The sequence below is a fragment of the Salmo trutta genome, chromosome 5 (genome assembly GCF_901001165.1).
Source record: "Salmo trutta chromosome 5, fSalTru1.1, whole genome shotgun sequence".
Lineage (NCBI taxonomy): Eukaryota > Metazoa > Chordata > Actinopteri > Salmoniformes > Salmonidae > Salmo > Salmo trutta.
This window is the reverse complement of record NC_042961.1, coordinates 20007722-20028857: the sequence shown is the minus strand read 5'-3', so window position 1 is coordinate 20028857 and position 21136 is coordinate 20007722. Positions and strand designations below refer to the sequence as shown.

At 42.1% G+C, this 21136-nt stretch overlaps 1 protein-coding gene across 1 annotated transcript; it reads right to left on the bottom strand.

Annotated features, from left to right (window-relative positions):
* Nucleotides 1-838: 838 nt before the first annotated feature.
* On the bottom strand, nt 839-18703 carry LOC115193815 (sphingolipid delta(4)-desaturase DES1). Its single transcript, XM_029752857.1, has 3 exons — nt 18070-18703; nt 3794-4536; nt 839-2946 (listed from the first exon to the last, which is right to left on the bottom strand). The coding sequence occupies exons 1-3, from the start codon at nt 18149-18151 to the stop codon at nt 2800-2802; spliced, it is 972 nt and encodes a 323-aa protein (XP_029608717.1). The 5' UTR covers nt 18152-18703; the 3' UTR covers nt 839-2799.
* Nucleotides 18704-21136: the final 2433 nt, after the last annotated feature.

Genomic DNA, 21136 nt, shown 5'->3' with positions numbered 1-21136 from the left:
TTAGTGAGGTCGGTCACTAATGTTGGGCGATTAGGCCTGGCTCGCAGTCTGTGCTCAAATTCATCCCAAAGGTGTTCGATGGGATTGAGGTCAGGGCTCTGTGCAGGCCAGTCAAGTTCTTCCACACCGATCTCGACAAACCATTTCTGTATGGACCTCGCTTTGTGCACAGGGGCATTGTAATGCTGGAACAGGAAAGGGCATTCCCCAAACTGTTGCCACAAAATTGGAAGCACAGTCGTCTATAATTTCAGGCCATGGAAAAATTGGGACGTTATCAGCTTCCAGGAATTGTGGACAGATCCTTGCGACATGGGGCCATGCTGAACCATATGAGGTGATGGTGGCAGATGACTGATATGACAAGGGGCCTCAGGATCTCAAGGTATCTCTGCATTCAAATTTCCATTGATAAAATGCCTGTGTTCGTTGTCCGCCGCTTATGCCTGCCCACACCATAACCCCAACGCCATCATGGGGCACTCCGTTCACAACAGCAAACCACTTGTCCACACATGCGGTCCGCCCTCTGCCCGGTACAGTTGAAACTGGGATTCATCCGTGTCTCGGTTACGACACCAAACTGCAGTCAGGCTAAGACCCTGGTGAGGACTTTGTCTACTAATGCCTTAAAGTAGTTTAAAAGTAACTGAATGTAATCTGTTACATTAATGATTACACATGACAGGTAACTAACGGATTACATAAAAGTAACCTAACCAACCCCAGCCTTAATGCAATTACCAGTACAGCTCTAGCCGATACCCAATAGATATGACCTGCTATTCCATTTTATGACAGGACCTTATGGTTAACCATCAAAAAGGATGAGACAAAACAAGGTCAATTAGTTTAATAAAATCATAGTGGATGCAGTAATGCAAAAATCAGGTGTTACTCAATGAGGATGGAATCATGACTCTTGCTGTGGAATATTCCTAATAAATGTTTGAGTTGAGAATATAAACACTACCCTTTCTAGAATTCTTTCACCCTTAGCATGAGTTCAGCTGATGTTTAATACTGACGTAGATGTAACCAACAGCCACCCTACCTTGTTTCAGAGGCCCCCTGAATCGCAAATCAACCCTAGGTACATCTGTAGTAGATTGGATAAGTGTAGGTCTATTCGATATGGCCAGAGGGCAAGATGGAACTATTACCATTCCAGACCTACATGGAGAGTATAAGGGTCAATTTGTGATTCAGCACCAATGTAAGCAAGTTTCCAATCCCCATCATGGTTTGGCTATGTGATACACCAATTGGCTTTCTCTCCCTCAGTGGTAGCTACTTTAAAGTGACATATTTGAGAGGCTTTCAAACGCAATGACTAAGGGTGTGACCCGGTTCTTGAGGTCAATCGCCATATTAAAATAAGCTATTTCGTCTTTCTCACAAATTAGGCTACTTGCGTCATTGCAAATGTTAAGGACACAATTGGAAATAATCAAGACTTAGAATCTAGTGGAATTGTAACATTAATCATACAGTACATGGAACAAAGGACAAATTTAAGAGTTACTCTTATCTATATTTGGTTTCAATTAATTTGGCCTTTGATTGGGTTTCCATAAGAGACTGTCAGCATAGTGATTGTTGAAAGACTCATTGTCTAAAAACAAAATGTGCTATAAAATTCATTAGATTTTACACCTGCATTTTGAGTTTTTATAAAAGGAGAACCCTCACAATAAGTCCTGACAATTTGGTGTTTGGGGAATACATAAGCTATAGGCTAGTCCTTTTGTATTTCCACCATCTGACAAGATATGTACGCAGCATCTGCATTACAGTAATTTACACATTTAAGGCCACATTCTTTCCATAAAAACGCAAACATAAATGAAACAAAACAAGTGACAATGTTTGATCTAATGCCATTCTTTCTCCCCATTGTGTCAAACTAAATGTAAAATTGGAGCAATAACTGATTCAGACAATCAGCTATTGAACAGAGGTATTGGCAAGCACAATACAAAAAAAATGGCACTCAGATCTAAAATATGCTCAACTTTAGCCAATATGTTCATTCTACACACACGCATATGGTAAGTGTAGTAGTCTACAAGAAAGGACAGAACTCCATATTTTACAAGTGAAATGAGAACATTGCATTTCTAGCATGGAATTTGCAACTCGCCTCAGTAGACACGTAAGAGAAGTGATAAGCTAGGCTTCTCACTCCCCCAAAGCAGCAAAAAAAACTCAGTGTTTAGGTGGCCTGATCTCCTAACTGGTGCAAGAGTATCCTCCACCCTTTCCAATAAAAACATTCAATAAGATATGGTTGTATATTGCTACACAACCTCTTTCAAAGAGATTAAATAAAACTGATCATAAAATAAAACTATAAAAACAGGATCTCAAACATTCAACACATTCAATTCTTCATATAAATTAATAATACAAGTTTGTGACTAGAAAAATATTCAGACTTGCCATCATTCCTATTACAGGTTTCTAAAATGACCACAACTGCAATAAATGGGCTTTTCTGGAAAAACAAATAGGAGAAATGACAATCTTGTGTAATAAGGACTAACTGGAATGCAAGCAGTAATGGTTGAAATTGTAATTCTGCTAGAGAGGAATATACAACCATGTTCCATCACCCCTTTGTTGTTCCTGAGGGGGAAAACAACATTAACACATACATGTCACACATACTGTCCACAGACATTCTCTACAAATATGTATTAATATGCAAAAGCTGTTAAGTCTTGGTGGTTAATTGGGGCTGGTGTCAATTTACTTCAGAGTTTTTTTGTTAGAGTACAAGAGAGGGAGGGGAAGGATTTACTCCAGCTTGACATCTCCCTTTAGCCTCCTCTTCACACGAGAGTAGGGGCTGAGCTGGTCGTCCATAATGAAGTCATACAGGACCTTCACCCATGAGGTGTACTGGGGCAGGTCATCGTAGTACTCCGATGCGATTTTCTTCACCTAGGTGAAGGGAGAAAACAAACAGTTTGCTATAAGTATCTTCAGCATAAAGCTGCAATATGTAACTTTTTGGGTCGACTAGACCAAATCCACATAAATTGAGTCCTAGAGCTGTCATTCTCAATGAAAGCAAGTTTAAGAAGGTAAATTTGTTCTGTCTGTGCTATTTCTCTGCTGCCCATTCTTAAGTTTGGGCAGCATAGAAATAGCAGCACAGAAATTAGGCAAACTATTAGAATTTTATCAACAAGGAAATGGTGGAGCAATTTATGCATATTGCATCGTCAAGTGTTTCTCTAAGTTCCAATCAAACAAAACAAAATTTCAGCGTCCTGAATCAGATAAGAATAGTCAATGCAACAGTTTTCCCCACAAACCAACATATAGGCTAGACGTTCTTTGTGCAATGGTAATCCTTTAAATCATTTACATCTCCAAACACAGAATGTGCAATGAAAGAGAGTTAGAGGTTAAAGTCTCCCTGGGTCTGGTGAAGTCAAATGCTTTTCTGCTGAGCCTAGACATTGGAACAGTCTGCCTAAACATATTTGGAGGAATATGGTTGTTTTACAGATGTTCTTATATTTTTATTACCCTTTTTTTATTACTTAACCTGTTTCATGACAAGAACTTCTGGCTGCAAATGTAAGCTGTATACAAATACAAGTTAATTACTAAGCACTTCGTTACAGTAAAGGAGCTATGGAACCGTCACTAAGACAACTACAACTTCTGCTCCTGCCCCCAAATACCAATTGTTTATTTAACAGTTAGAATGCTAAAATTGGTTCGATAACATGTCTTTCCTCTCCATAGAGCCCCAATGTTTTCAACACCTATACCGTACCAGAGGTAGCCTACGTCCTGGGATGCTGGGGAAGTCGTGGTGCTCGTTGTGGTAGCCCACGTTGAAGGTGAGCAGGTTGAGGGAGCCATAGTATGAGTACGTTTCATGGCCCTTGAGGAACATGTAGTGCTCAGCGATGAAGTGTCCAGAGATGGGGTGCAGGCCCATTCCCAGCAAGGAACCTGCCATCATGTAGACCACAGGCTTGGCTCCACACAGCCAGTAGAGGGCCACATTGAAGGACAGCTGCACAGCCACATTGGCCACCTCCAGCCTGGTGATGGGCTTGGGGTTGATGCAGAGAGGGCGGATGGCATAGAACAGAGGCTGAAGGATGATCCAGACAAACTTACGGAAGCGTGTGCAAAAGAACCAGCCCTCAAATTCAGTGGGGATGTCCACGTCCACGCCATCTCCTCCCAGGTAGCGGTGGTGGTCCAGGTGGTAGCGCTTAAAGGAGGCAGAATACGGCAGCCCAATGGGCAGGTTGGCAAACATGGCGAACCAGCGGTTCCACATGGCCCTGCTGTTGCCAAACGCTGTGTTGTGGGAGATCTCATGGATGGCCAGGGTCATGGAGTGGTTGATACAGCTGCCAAAGGCATAAGTCCAGAACAAGACCCATTTCCAGTCTAGGTCTTTGACCAGATAGAATGCTAAAAACTGGACGAGTACCATCATGCAAACAATCCACTTCAGCCTGGGATCAGGCCCCATTAGGGTCTTTATTTCTGGGTACTTTGCTGTTAGAGAAGAGAAAGAAATAAATTTTGGTTAATTTATTTTGAAAACTTAGCCTACTTATCTGAGAAAGCACGAAAAAAAAAAACACTGATACACAACTCCTTTCGTCATGTCATTCTAATTCATAACTTTAAATTGTTACAATCATAATATAAAGACTATCAGCCATTTCCTACAATTTGTAACCGTTTGCAAGCCCTCAAGCCCTAGAGTTTTGCATTGTTGCTACTTCTGTCAAATGGCCCCTTAATCTCAGTCAGGACAGGCCCAGAGGTACCAAACTGTCAACCACAAACACCATTGATAAAAAAAAGTGCCTGCAGGAAGTCTGGCAATTGCCATTCAAAACAGCACTAAATTATACTGGTATCTTATTTGACTGTCAGCCACAGCAGGACGAGAGGCCACAATGATTCATGTACTTTTAAAGAATACGAGCAATGCAAATAAGCTTACCAAATCCACCCTCCATTTGCAAATAAATCAGTCGAAGTCACAATTTACATTTTGTAACAATGTCATGTCACCTTGAGAACTTATCTTAAATCTCTCCTGACTAAAAAGTAACCTAATGTGCACAAAGGGTGGTTTCAGATTAGGCCTAGGTCCACTAGGGCCCAGCCAATGAGTGACAAAATCAAAGAAGATGGTTTGGCTTAAAGCATGATCAAAGTTATCACACAGTATCAAAATGATCAAATGCCTCTGCTAGTATCAAAGTCTTGTAAGTCACTGTAGGCCTAGCGTAATTATTGCCAACTACATTAAGTGGGCTAATTGGCCTTCAAATGACATGGGCCCGAAAAACATTTCATATTCATGAGAACAAACCATACAGGAGGTCAAGACTGGGACATGGGTGGAAGGTGGATGCAGGCCCATCAGGTTGTACCACCTAACTAGAATTTCACCAATATGGGTTAAGGTAAGCAACACCAAAAATAAAAAAAACGGTGACATCCTTATTACCACCTTGATTTCTCAGCCGATGGAGAATGGGTGAAATGTGGAACTTACCACCCTCTCTTCCAAACCAGTTGTACGGGGCCTCCCGAGTGGCGCAGCGGTCTAAGGCACTACATCGCAGTGCTAGACGCATCACTACAGACTCGGTTCGGTCCCAGGCTGTATCACAACCTGCCTTGATCGGGAGTCCCATAGGGCGGCGCATAATTGGCCCAGCGTCGTCTGGGTTAGGGAAGGGTTTGGTCGGGGGGGGGGGGCTTTACTTGGCTCATCGCGCTCTGGCGACTCCTTGTGGCGGGCCGGGCGCCTGGAGGCCGACCTCGGTCGTCAGTTGAATGGTGTTTCCTCCGACACATTGGTGCGGCTGGCTTCCAGGTTTAGCGGGCTGGTGTTGGCGGGTCATGTTTCAAGGGATGCATGACTCAACCTTTGCCTCCCGAGCCCATTGGGGAGGTGCAGCAATGAGACAAGATCGAAATTGGGGATAAATAATAAAATAAACTTGTTTTGGACACAAACATGGGGGTGTACAAAGGAATAGGAAAACCTTTATCAGGTAGGTGGAACAGTCAATTGTAACAATGCACATGGTGATATAGCCTGATCTACTCACAATTGCTGGGTCCCATACAACATTACCAGCTTGTAGTGGTCTACCGTAATTTCCGGACTATTAAGCGCACCTGAATATAAGCCGCACCCACTGAATTTACATTTTTTCTTCTTTTGAACATAAATAAGCCGCACATAAGCCGCGGGTGCCTACTGGTACATTGAAACAAATTAACTTTACACAGGCTTTAACGAAACACGGCTTGTAACAAAACATTATAAGCTTTAGTTGTCTTTTGCACTGAGTCAATTCCTCACGCTGCTGTTTCCAACGTCTTATCATCGACTCATTAAGACCAAGCTCCCGTGCAGCAGCTCCATTTCCTTTTCCAACAGCCAGATCAATCGCCTTCAACTTGAAAGCTGCATCATATGCATTTCTCCGTGTCTTTGCCATGATGAGGGTGACAAAATGACTACCGTAATCAGAATGATGGGAAGTTTGAGAGCGCTCGATTTAATCTAAACAGTAAACAAAAATAGTTGTTTGACCTTAACCCGTTCGGTAATTTCATTGGTCTAATGAAAGCTTCATGCCGCCAAAAAACTGAGCACGTCACAGAATGTTTTTTTGTAGAAAAAAAAATTGAAAGCGGGAAAAAAATCCATATATTAGCCGCGTCATTGTTTAAGCCGCGAGGTTCAAAGCTGGGAAAAAAGTTGCGGCTTATAGTCCGGAATTTACCGTACTTTAAATGTTTGTTTAAGTGTTCGTAGCACCTGCAGTGGACAGAAGTTGATTATTTTGTGTGTGTAGGCCTATATTAAAATCACAGGGATTTATTAAACTAGGCTATAAGTTAGAAAGTGAAAACCAGGCCATGCTGACCTTGAGTTTACTGTGTTACTTGTAATGGATGTGTGGACAGATTGTTTAGCCTGCTACTCACTGACTGCTTCTTGACTAATGACCATTCACCTTTCTAACCATGGGAGTGGGTGGTTTATCAAGGCACTGTTATAACCAAATCATACTCAACAATTGAAGTTACACATTGTTGGCTTTCTGTCCTATCACAGTGTAACACTTGTTAGTTTCATCAGTGTTACTGAAATAAGGATGATAAAGGCTGACAGAGAGGAAAAAAATCAAATCAGGTGGAAGGTGGCTAGCTGACAATAGTCCAGCACTCCCATCCAATTGCACAACTTATCACTTTGTGGAGTGATCAAATCAATAGTTCGATTTTGGAGTGATGTCTGGAGTAATTATTATAAAGTCGGCTTAATTAATTTCACAGACAAAGAGCCCACTTTTTATAGCGCATTTTGTTTTGTCGACATTTGGGAAGTTTACCAACAAATGTGCCGTTTCCATCAGGCCTGTCGTGCCATTTTTCTATCCGAAAAAACATCCCTCGCATTAAAAGTTTGGATGGAAACCTGGTTAGTGACAAAGGAATCTTATCCCGTCTGCATAATTTGTAAGCTATGGGAGTACAGTCGTGGCCAAAAGTTGTGAGAATGACACAAATATTAATTTCCACAAAGTTTGCTGCTTCAGTGTCTTTAGATATTTTTGTCAGATGTTACTATGGAGTACTGAAGTATAATTACAAGCATTTCATAAGTGTCAAAGGCTTTTATTGACAATTACATGAAGTTGATGCAAAGAGTCAATATTTGCAGTGTTAACCATTCTTTTTCAAGACCTCTGCAATCCGCCCTGGCATGCTGTCAATTAACTTCTGGGCCACATCCTGACTGATGGCAGCCCATTCTTGCATAATCAATGCTTGGAGTTTGTCAGAATTTGTGGGTTTTTGTTTGTCCACCCGCCTCTTGAGGATTGACCACACGTTCTCAATGGGATTAAGGTCTGGGGAGATTCCTGGCCATGGACGCAAAATATCGATGTTTTGTTCCCCGAGCCACTTAGTTATCACTTTTGCCTTATGGCAAGGTGCGCCATCATGCTGGAAAAGGCATTGTTCTTAACCAACCTGTTCCTGGATGGTTGGGAGAAGTTGCTCTCGGAGGATGTGTTGGTAACATTATTCATGGCTGCGCTCTTAGGCAAAATTGTGAGTGAGCCCACTCCCTTGGCTGAGAAGCAACCCCACACATGAATGGTCTCAGGATGCTTTACTGTTGGCATGACACAGGACTGATGCTCACCTTGTCTTCTCCGGACAAGCTTTTTTCCAGATGCCCCAAACAATCGGAAAGGGGATTCATCAAAGAAAATGACTTTACCCCAGTCCTCAGCAGTCCAATCCCTGTACCTTTTGCAGAATATCAGTCTGTCCCTGATGTTTCCTGGAGAGAAGTGGCTTCTTTGCTGCCCTTCTTGACACCAGGCCATCCTCCAAAAGTCTTCGCCTCACTGTGCGTGCAGATGCACTCACCCCTGCCATTCCTACGCAAGCTCTGAACTGGTGGTGCCCCGATCCCGCAGCTGAATCAACTTTAGGAGACGGTCCTGGCGCTTGCTGGACTTTCTTGGGCGCCCTGAAGTGCCTTCTTCACAACAATTGAACCGCTCTCCTTGAAGTTCTTGATGATCTGATAAATGGTTGATTTAGGTGCAATCTTACTGGCAGCAATATCCTTGCCTGTGAAGCCCTTTTTGTGCAAAGCAATGATGACAGCACGTGTTTCCTTGCAGGTAACAATGGTTGACAGAGGAAGAACAATGATTCCAAGCACCACCCTCCTTTTGAAGCTTCCAGTCTGTTATTCGAACTCAAATTAGCATGACAGAGTGGTCTCCAGCCTTGTCCTCGTCAACACTCACACCTGTGTTAACCTCTCTAGGGCAGTATTTGCACGGCCGGATAAAAAAACGTACCTGATTTAATCTGGTTATTACTACTGCCCAGAAACTAGAATATGCATATAATTGTTTGATTTGGATAGAAAACACCGTAAAGTTTCTAAAACTGTTTGAATGGTGTCTGTGAGTATAACAGAACTCATATGGCAGGCAAAAACCTGAGAAGATTCCAAACAGGAAGTGCCCTCGCTGACCATTTCTTGGCCTTCTACACTCTCTTTATTGAAAACTGAGGATCTCTGCTGTAACGTGACACTTCCTACGGCTCCCATAGGCTCTCAGAGGGCGCCAGAACGTTGAATGATGACTTTGCAGGCCATGGCTGAAAAACAGTAGCGCATTTGGTAAGTGGTCGATCAGAGAACAATGAGACGGGGGTGCGCGTGCATGTGAAGAGTCCATTTTAGATTTTTAGTCTTTGAACGAAAACAGGGTTTCCCGGTCGGAATATTATCGCTTTTTTACGAGAAAAATCGCATAAAAATTGATTTTAAAACAGCGGTTGACATGCTTCGAAGTACGGTGAATGGAATATTTAGAATTTTTTTGTCGCGATACGCGCCGGGCGCGTCACCCTTCGGATAGTGTCTTGAACGCACGAACAAAACAGAGGATATTTGAACATAACTATGGATTATTTTGAACCAAACCAACATTTGTTATTGAAGTAGAAGTCCTGGGAGTGCATTCTGACGAAGAACAGCAAAGGTAATCCAATTTTTCTAATAGTAAATCGGAGTTTGGTGAGTGCCAAACTTGGTGGGTGTCAAAATAGCTAGCCCGTGATGGCGAGCTATCTACTCAGAATACTGCAAAATGTGCTTTTGCCGAAAAGCTATTTTAAAATCGGACATAGCGATTGCATAAAGGAGTTCTGTATCTATAATTCTTAAAATAATTGTTATGTTTTTTGTGAGCGTTTATCGTGAGTAATTTAGTAAATTCACCGGAAGTTTGCGGTGGGTATGCTAGTTCTGAACGTCACATGCTAATGTAAAAAGCTGTTTTTTGATATATGAACTTGATTGAACAAAAACATGCATGTATTGTATAACATAATGTCCTAGAGTGTCATCTGATGAAGATCATCAAAGGTTAGTGCTGCATTTAGCTGTGGTTTGGGTTTATGTGACATTATATGCTAGCTTGAAAAATGGGTGTCTGATTATTTCTGGCTGGGTACTCTGCTGACATAATCTAATGTTTTGCTTTCGTTGTAAAGCCTTTTTGAAATCGGACAGTGTGGTTAGATTAACAAGAGTCTCGTCTTTAAAATGGTGTAAAATAGTTATATGTTTGAGAAATTGAAGTAATAGCGTTTCTAAGGTATTTGAATATCGCGCCACGGGATTCCACTGGCTGTTGAGTAGGTGGGGCGATTTCGTCCCACATACCCTAGAGAGGTTAACGAGAGAATCACTGACATGTCAGCTGGTCCTTTTGTGGCAGGGCTGAAATGCAGTGAAAATGTTTTTTGGGGGATTCAGTTCATTTGCATGGCAAAGAGGGACTTTGCAATTAATTGCAATTCATCTAATCACTCTTCATAACATTCTGGAGTATATGCAAAATTGCCATCATACAAACTGAGGCAGCAGACTTTGTGAAAATTAATATTTGTGCCATTCTCAAAACATTTGGCCACGACTGTACAGCGGCACCAGGAGGCACAGAGGGACACTGCTAGTTACTACCGTCGAGACGGGGTGGATACGGGCTAGTATTTCAGTCTGGTGATGTATTTTAGGTTTTATCAATGTTGTTGTCCCCTATATTAACTGCAATCATTATGGCGTCGCCTTCTCAGTAGGTAATACAACAATAAAAACCTAAGCACTTTTGAAATATGAATTAAAAGCACAGTGTGATTTCCTAGACGTGAAAATGAAACTGTTTCCCAGCACTGGCAGAAATAGCCCTAAGGTAAATATTTTAAGAAGGTGGCTCTGTATTGTCTTGGAGACTCCTCAGATTTCTCACACATTCTCTCTCCCCGGAGGAATTGTGAATTCCCAGATCTGGTCAGGTGAACAGGTAAAGCCGACCTTATAATAATTACTCCAGAAGTGAAAATGAAACTCGGTTTCCCGGGAACGGTCAGAAATAGCCCTATGGTAAATATTTTGCAAAGGTGGCTCTGTTTTGTCTTGGAGACTACTCAGATTTCTCACAGATTCTCTCTCCCCAGAGGAATTGTGAATTCCCAAGAAGTGGTCAGGTGAACAGGTTAGCGAGAAATAGTGGTGTAAATTCTTATGCGCAAATATTTATATAATAACCATCATATTGAGGTAAACTTCAGGGTCACGATATGTTGTGTGGTCCTTCCACTACGACTTGGGAAAGCATGCAGTTTATTAGGTTACAGATTAAATAAGTTATGAACTTCACAGGGTGGGGAAAGTGCATGGTGTTCAATCTAAGATTTACAACTTGTGCTAAATCAGAATATTATACTGAATCGAATCCAACAGTCTGAAAATCTGTTCAGTTTCTTATTACACTGAACAAAAATAGAAACGCAACATGTAAAGTGTTGATCCAAGACATGTTTCATACGCACAAAAAGCTTATTTCTCTCAAATTGTGCACAAATGTGTTTACATCCCTGTTAGTGAGCATTTCTCCTTTGCCAAGATAATCCATCCACCTGACAGGTGTGGCATATCATAAAGCTGATTAAACAGCATGATCATAACACAGATGCTCTGTGGACTGATGTATTTGCGTAGCTCCAGCTTCCAGTCCAGCCCCTCCGCTTGTGCAATGCAAATCCATTTCATGAGGGACGCAATTTGCAGCTCCACTTCCTCATTTGCCTTTGCCCATTTTGGCATCGTTTACACCTGCTGTATCCCGTTTTCCTGGCAGAAGTTCTGGGACTGAGATGACATGTTCTTTGGGACACAATCAGATCGGATTGTTATTGGTAGACCATGACGACTGAAAATATTGAGTTTGGAGTAGTGTCCGGTTGGTAGTGAACACAATAGGACAGTGGAGACGTCCTGCCACAGCCAGTCAGGTAGTGCTGTGGGTCTCAGCGATTCTGGCACTTCTGGTCGTGCTACAATCTGGCAAGAATGACATGACGTGTCACTTTGCAGCCTTGTCCATGCCCAGCCACCATACTTTACTGCCGAGACGTTGTTTTGTGCCTACAATGCCCAAATGTCCCTGGTGAGCTAAAGCCCTCACATGAAGTGCATGTGACAAAACAAATGTGATCACAAAGGCATAGTCTCCATTTCTTCCTCTGAATTAACACATTTCAGGTCTTGAGTTACTTTTGGTCTTGCACATTTTAGCAAAATGGTCATTTGTTACATTTCTTGCAGGCCTGCCCACATGCTGGACAACTAGGGTCCTTTGCAAAATGATCTGCATGTCGATAGCACACTTTCTGTGTCTTTTCCATCTGCATTCTGTCTCTGCCCCCTTTTGTGATATTTCCCCCCCTTTTTGAAAAACACAATACAGTCTCATTATCCTTCGCAGCCGTACTCACATGCATGGCGGCCATTTGTATTTAAATTTTCACATTGTGCGGCTAGATTGAGTGACGGCGCTGTTAGCCCAGGGCCCTCCTCCAATAGCTTACGGTGCACATATTCTGTATTACACTTGCTCAGTATGGCATCTCTAATCCGACTGTCCTTATCGCCAGCAAAGTCAGTCTTTAGCTGCTTGTCTAAGAGGAGTAACAAATTACTAAACTCTCTCACTAGTTTGTCAGTTGCCTGTCTCACGAACACCGTGTATACCTGTAGCACGAAGTATGCATTCAACACAGCCACAGCCCTGAAGTAGTCCTTTAGGTGTCTGCGAGTGTGTTGAAAATGTCCTGCACATCTGTCCCAGCATGATGTAGAACAGGGATGGGCAACTAGCCCTCTGACTCTTGACAGTTAGAATAGCAGAAGGTGCAATTTCAAAATTTGGTTGTGTATCAGCCTTTTCTCTCTTGTTATGTCAGTCACTGATAGTGGGTCAATTAGCCCATGTCAGCTAAAAATGTTTTGATTGCTGTTCGTTTTGAGGCGGTATGGACCCACGAGCAACTACGGCCCCTCATGAATTCAGATTTTTTTTGTGGCCTCCACCCCCATCAAAGTTGCCCATCCCTGATGTAGAAGCAAAGCTCTCCTCCGTTGTTTTGTAACTGCATTCATGTCACCGGATAGTATTAATATTTTACCATCCGCAAACAGTTCAAACGCCATCAACCACCTGATCCAGCGTGGTCCACTGTAGTGATGGGAAGTTTTGACAGAGATTTACATGGTTATCAAAACATCCCGCCAGGGTAAGCCTACACGAAACAGACATTATTTGGAGTGTTTCTAAAATCCCCTATGGGAAAAATGAATGGTGGGAAAATGATTGGAACCATTTCCTTGTTTGACCACTAGGTTTTATGGGTATTATGACTCATAATGTGATACTCAATGCCCAGAGCATGCAGGATCCTCTACCGGCGACCAATGAACTGAAAACTTGAAAGAGTCATGATTCTGGAGCTGTCATTTTGTGACTGATGCTTGTAAACGTGTTGATTTGCTAGGCATACAAATAAGATTATTTCTTGATGCATTTGAAACGAGGTCTAGGTGTGGCCGCAACCGGACTAGATCGCGCACGACTCTTGGCGGAATGCATTGCTCGACTGCCATCAGGGTGATAAGCACAATATCGTTTGTGAACTGTATCCCCCCCAAACTATTTGTGTATGTTTTGGTTCTACAATGCTGTGCCCATTATAACATTCAATTAATAGCGTTCATTCTTACAATAAATGATCAGTTCTAAACATATTGTTCTCCTCTATGCTACCTGCAGCATGATCTACTTTCTTTTGTGCATATATAACAGACAGTTGTTGGTCGGAGCATGTCTCACTGGAGCCGCTGAGCCGAGAAGGGTGCAATTGCGACCCGCAATTTGGGTGTTCCTGCATGTGGGCATTCCTGCATCTGCAGGAACCCCTCCTTGTACTTCAAGGCGGGTGAGCTACAGTACAGTAGGTGGCATTAATGCACAATAACGGTGGATGCCAGCCGCCAATAAGCCCCACAGAAGAAGCGGTGACAACGGTAGCTAGCTGTACACCGGTAAATAGTGCCTTTTGCCCCCGCCTGTTGGGCTCACTTTTCCTGCAGGTCTGTTAACAACGGCAGGTGTCTGGCAGGCAGGAGCGAAGGACACTGTGTGCTAGCTTAGCTGGCTAGTCCTAAGTAGAACTCCGGTACAGAGCAGGCGGGAGGCAGGGGCGAGACCGAATAATGCTAGCACACAGTGACGCGAACTATCAAACTAGCTACAGTGGTTCCTCCTTTAAGTTGCGTCATACTGCGGCACACCTTGCGTGCTGCCGCAGCATTCTGTGGCACGTCATTTAATTCTTAGCCATTTTTTCCTGTTACTGCAAGTTATTGCTAGTTTGACCACCAGATGGTATCTTTGAGAAGCATTTGATAGTCTTCCTTATTGCAGACACGCGGGAGACCGGGGTTCAATCCCCCAACGGGGAGGAAGGAGTAGGCTGTCCTTGTAAATAATAATTTGTTCTTAACTGATTCCATGTGTGTTATTTCATAGTTGTGATGTCTTCACTATTATTCTACAATGTAGAAAATAGTCAAAATATAGAAAAATCCTGGAATGAGTAGGTGTGTGCAAACTTTTGACTGGTACTTGCTTAATTAATATTATGGTGTTTCTATTCCATGAAAAACACAAAACCCTCGGTTAAATTCAGACTGTTTCGCTCCCGGAGCACACATTGGACATTCGGGCCGAGGCAGTCAAGCTAACGTTAGCTAGCTTGCTAGCTACTTCCAGACACAAATGAGACCACTCTGACCATTTTACTTGCCCTAGCAGAGCTGGTTAGGCAGTTTGTGTTAACCTCTCTGGGGTATGTGGGTATCCCTGCGGGACACACTGCCAACAGCCAGTGAAATAGCAGGGAGCCAAATTCAAAACAACAAAAATCTCATAATTCAAATTTCTCAAACATACAACTATTATATCCCATTTTAAAGATACACTTCTCGTTAATCCAAACACATTGTCGATTTCAAAAAGGCTTTACGGTGAAAGCATAACATTAGATTATGTTATGACAGCACCTAAACAAGAAAAACCACACAGCCATTTTCCAAGCAAGGAGAGGCGTCACAAAAACCAGAAATACAGCTAAAATGAATCACTAACCTTTGATGATCTTCATCAGATGGCACTCGTAGGCCTTCATGTTACACAATACATGTATGTTTTGCTCGATAAAGTTCATATTTATATCCAAAAACCCCATTTTACATTGGCGTGTAATGTTGAGAAATGTTTTGCCTCCCAAAACTTCCGGTGAATGAGCACATCAATTTACAGAAATACTCATCATAAAACGTTGATAAAATATTAAACTGTTATTCAAAGAATTATAGATACACTTCTCCTTAATGCAACCGCTGTATCAGATTTCAAAAAAACTTTACAGCGAAAGCACACTTTGCAATAATCTGAGTACAGCGTTCAGACACGAAACCAAACCCGCCATTTTGTGGAGTCAACAAAACTCAGAAATAATAGTATAAATATTCACTTACCTTTGATGATCATCAGAATGCACTCCCAGGAATCCCAGGTCCCCAATAAATGTTTGTTTTGTTCGATAAAGTCCATCATTTATGTCCAAATACCTCCTTTTTGTTCACATGTTCAGTCCACTACTCCAAATGCAGGAAGCGTGCACAAAATGTCACGACGAAAAGTAAAAAAAAGTTATATTTACGTTCGTAGAAATATGTCAAACGATGTATAGCATCAATCTTTAGGACGTTTTTAACACAAATCTTCAGTAATATTCCAACCAGACAATTCCAATGTCTTCAGAAAAGAAAAGGAACACAGCTAACTCTCACGTGAGCGCGCGCCTCTGAGCTCATGTCATTTTCTCACTCATCAACTTCCAGGCCCTCTTGTTCGCTCCATATTCACAGTAAACGCATGAAACAACGTTCTAAAGACTATTGACATCTAGTGGAAGCCTTAGGAAGTGCAAAATGAACCCTAAGTCACTGTATACTGTATAGGCAATCACTTGAAAAACTACAAACCTCAGGTTTTTGCCTGCCATATGAGTTCTGTTATACTCATAGACATCATTCAAACAGTTTTAGAAACTTCAGTGTTTTCTATCCAAATCTACTGATAATATGCATATCCTACCTTCTGAGCCTGAGTAGCAGGCAGTTTAATTTGGGCACGCCTTTCATCCGGAAGTCAAAATACTGCCCCCTACCCTAGAGAAGTTAACCAAAGCGTTGGTGACTAACTGCGCTGCTGGAAACAATTTAATTATGCTTTTTTGCCGACGTTTACTGACACCTGCCATATTCAGCGCTCGTAAATTAATTTATCATTATCATAAAGAGGCATTACTATGTGTGTGAGGTAAGGATGAAACCTGTATAAAAAGTGTTTGCCAAGGCTGGAAAGGGAGTTGCTTCATGAACCAGCTCAGCTTCTGTTACTTTGTAATAAAGTCTGTTTGAACTCACAAGCTCCAGTATTTGAGAAATATTATTGACTGAATATTTCCAAGACACCAGCAGGTCAAAAGGAACGACTGATATTAACGAGTCACTCAGAAAAAACTAAAATAGTAGTTAAAGAATTAATCGTTAGCGAAGCAGTCAAATTTTGGCGCGGTGCTTTCCATCTCAGATGTAACTATTATTTTCAAACATTATCCTCATCACCATTTTTCAATCCTAAACTTTCAATTTGTGCTGAATTAGGATATCACACACGTCAGTGTTTCCACTGAAAAAAATGTTATGTATGAGTTTCATAAAGGCCTGGTTACTTATGTATCTTTGCAAAATGTTCTAACCCTGTTTTCGCTTTGTCATTATGGAGTATTGTGTGTAAATGAGGGAGAAAAAAACTATTTAATCAATTTTAGAATAAGACTAACATAAAATGTGGAAAAAGTCAAAGGGACTGAATACTTTCCGAATGCACTGTACTTGAGTCACTGTTCGTTCAGATAGGAGAGAAGGGCCATTGCTTGTTGCGCACTGCAACATCACCACCTTAAACTATTTAACCATAAACATCATTGTCATTTTATTGGACATGTTCCGACCATAGGAATGTTAAGGTGATTATTTTATAAACACGTCCTCATACGCCATTGAAACCAGCATCTCTCTCATGTTCTCAACTTTCTTTCATTATCCAGCAGCCAAAGACACAATCCTAGTCATATTAACAACCCATGTTTGTTGTTGCGTCATTAGATCCTCTCCCTTTCTAAAGGATATTTTCATCTCTGTCATAATATGAAACCACTTGCAAAGACGCCGTCTACCGGTCGCCCCTCGCTAGCTAGTACACACTGGGGTAGTGTACTTCGCCCCCGCCTCCCACCCACTGTGTACCGGAGAAAACCGTGCTTGACAGGCGGGAAACCAGTGCCCGACCAGTGGGAGCGAAGGACGCTCTACCCCGGTGTGTACCAGCTATAGCTAGCTAATGTTGTTCCCCACCCTCCCTCTTCTTGAGGGGTTTATCAGCGGTTGGCATCCAATGTTATGGTGCATTACGGCCATCTACTGTACTGGAGCGCCTCCGCCTATGTACTGGAGTCATACCTTTAAAATGGACGATATAAGTATAAAGAGGGGTTCGTGTTGAATCGTTTTACATAATAATTGGCCTGGCTAGCTAGCTAGATGACGAATAGTGTCGGTAACAACAGCAATGGTTGCAATTAGATCAGATGCTATCCAACTCCCCTCTCCCTGCCTCACAAGGTAACTAGCCAGCCACCCATACGAAAAATGTATGCACGCATGACTAAGTCGCTTTCGATAAGTGTCTGTTAAATGGCATATATTATTATATTTATATTATTTAGCTAGCCATCCATCATTAGCTAGCTAATTATATATTAGTCCGTGGCTGCAGTGAGCAACTGCTAGTTACATAGCATATCTGAAAGGGGATTATAGTTAGTTAGCTAGCCAACTTTAGCTAGTTAGCAGCCAGCTTTGATGAAAGACAATAGGAACATTTATAGCTAACAAGCTAAATAATTAATGACCAGCAATACAAACTGACAAGCTAATGCTAGCTTCTATTGCGGTCTAGGAGAAAGGAAAATACTCACCCAAAATGTCTTTCCTCCTGTCTGCGTGTGGCTGATCTGTATAAACCCATTCGTAATCCTCACGAGGGACACGGTTCCCCATCTTTCTTTGGTGTAAGTAACAGGTAATGAATCTCAAAACATTTATATTACTAGCTAAAAGTATCAAATTGACTCCAACTTCTCGGTTACCTAACGGACTCAATCCACCCTGCCTGGTGTCAACGCAGGATCTGATTGAAATAGAGTTCGCCTACCCTGATCTTCGTCGCAAACAAACGTTTGGGATGCTGATTCGCTGATTCTCTCACATAGTGCGCTCAGAGCACACGTTGGAAGCTCTGGTGGATGAGTAGGGTTGATCCGAGCGTTCTGACCTCACAACAACGGTAGTCAAGCAAGCTAACTGGCCAAAGTTGGCTAGTTACTTCCAAATACAAATAAAACACCTCACTCTGACCATTTTACTCGACCTAGCATAGGTGGTTAGGCTGTTTCCATGTTGTCTAGAGCGTTGGTGACTGTAGTAGATGTGAGTTTGAATTCCATGAAAATTAAGGTGACCAGACGTCCCCGTTTTTGGTGGCCTGTCCCCAGCTGGAGCTGTCCCCGGAAATGTCCCCGTTTATAACTGTGCGTTAAAAACAGACCGCAAAGTGAAATATTTTACTTGGCAAGAAAGACCGGGCAGCAGAGCCTACCAGTTGACGTCTCAATCGCGTTATGCTTGTTTAGGCCAACAGAGGGGGCTGCTCGCTATAGCAGCTTCATTCACTCTTCTTCTTCTACTAACTATTTGCTCGCGATCGTTTTAGAGAAAACTGCTGTGGAAAACTCGGCCAGAAGCTAGCAAGTATCAAGTGATTTTATAACATCACCACAAACGTCTTTTCAAGCCAGGTAAGTTACAATCGTTTGAGATACTAGCTAGTGATGTTATAATGTCACAATTTATTATATAGATAGATGATCTGCTCTATAAGGTTATAAATAGGTTATGCTAGCTAACGTTAGCTATGTAGACTAAGTTAGCTCGCTAGGTTAGCTAGCTACTGTTATGGTAGCTAGGTTAAAAAACGTTCACATGTAAACATGCAGTGGACGGGCTATTTTGAAAATATGATTATATTAAATGAATGCACAATTAATTATGATAATATTTTGTAGATTACAATTTGAATGGTTTGGAATTATAATAAATAGTGGGAAAATATATTTAGAAATGTTCATGGATAACATTAGCAGTGGAGAGGAGGAAGACTGGATAGGATGAAGAGTGAAGGAGACAGAGGAGGAAAGGTAAAGATATGATTACAGCCAATTTATTATTCCAAACAATGTTTTTGAGATAAAATACAAAAATGAGGCATGCAATGGGAATCTGTTAACCAAAGTATTTTCTCTAATAGTATGCTATTTATTCATCCAGATTGGAGAGGAAGGAGAAGGGAAAATTAAGGGAGTAAAAAGAGTGAAGCAAGGAGAGAGTAGAAGAGTGAGGTGGAAAGGAAGGAAGACGAGTGAAGAAAAGAGGAGAAGAAAAAGTTAAGAGTGTAAGAAGAGTGACACAAGGAGAGTGAAGAAGAGCAGACAGAGGAGATACGATGACTCTTTCCAAGAAACGGAAATGCCATTTTAATGACAACATGATGAGAGAATTTCCATTTATACGCTCAGGTCAAGACGATAGAATGGTTCACTGCACCCTTTGTAATTCCTCTCTTTCAATTGACAGCCGGAGAAGAACGGCAGTGGTAGAACATCAGCAGACGAAAAAGCATAACGCCTCTCTAATTGCCTGTGTTAGTATGCCCTCTGTCACCACATTCTTCAAGAAGGTAGAGCCTTCCCAAGAAGAATATGATTTAGCTGCGCAGGAGGGTGTCTTTGCATACCACACTATGCGACACAATCATAGTTACAGATCTATGGACTGCACAGCACAACTGACACGGAAGCTTTATGAGCCAAAGTTTACATGTGCTAGGACAAAATGGGCCACCATAGTGAGTACCGTGTTAGCACCATGGGCAACTACTTTGGTAACACAGAACCTAGACCAGGTTGAATTTGTGTCCCTGTCCATTGATGCGTCCAATCATGGACATGTTAAGCTGCTGCCTATAGTACTCAGATGTTGTAAGATATATGATGACAGCACATCTGTGGAAACAAAACTGCTTGATTTTGTTGAATTGAAAGGAGAAACAGCAGAGGAAATTGCAGCTGAGGTCCTGGTTGTAATAAAAAAATGTAACATGGAAAACAGTTGTGGCATTCTCTGCCGACAACAAATACCAACTTTGGAGGACTGAATAGGCTGGGGAGGGTCAATGTCCATACCAAAGTTAAAAATGCTCTGCAGCGGGAGGTGATTGGCTTAGGTTGTCCTGCCCACATCATTCATATCACGGCCAGAACAGGTTTGGATATGATGTTGAGTACCTGCTCACAAATATATTTGGATATGTTCACATTTTCACCATCAGAGTAGAAAGACTGAAGGGCTTTTGTGAGTTTGTTGGCCAGGAGTACCATAACATTTTAAGACACAGCGATGTTTGCTGGCTGTCCATGCTCCCTGCTCTAGAAAGAGTGCTGAAAATGTATGTGCCATTGAAATCCTTTTTTCTTTCTGAAGACAATGCAAAACAATGTTCGAAGATCCACTGACTGAACTTTGGCTGGCCTTTGTCCATGGAAACTTGGCCGTATTCAGTGACACGATCAAGATGCTTGGAGGCCAGGACCGCTGTGCTGTGGAGTCAGCTGCAATTCTGAGAAACGTTGAGGCAAAATTGACTGCAAGATGTGATGACAACTTCATTCCAGTTTTGGTCAGAGGACTTCTGAGAGAGCTAGAGGAAAATGGAGCCATGTCTAAAGAGAGCTTTCTCAAAACATCCTAATCGTTCTTCACTGTGGCTGTGAACTACTTGCAAGCATGGGGAAAGCACACAGATAATCTAAAAGATTTACATTGTCTCTTTTTAAAAAGGCAACCTCAGCGTGAAGAGATCCAGAAGGCAGCAGCCACACTGCAGGAAAAATGCCCCAATGTGACCATCAATGAGGATGCATTGTGTGA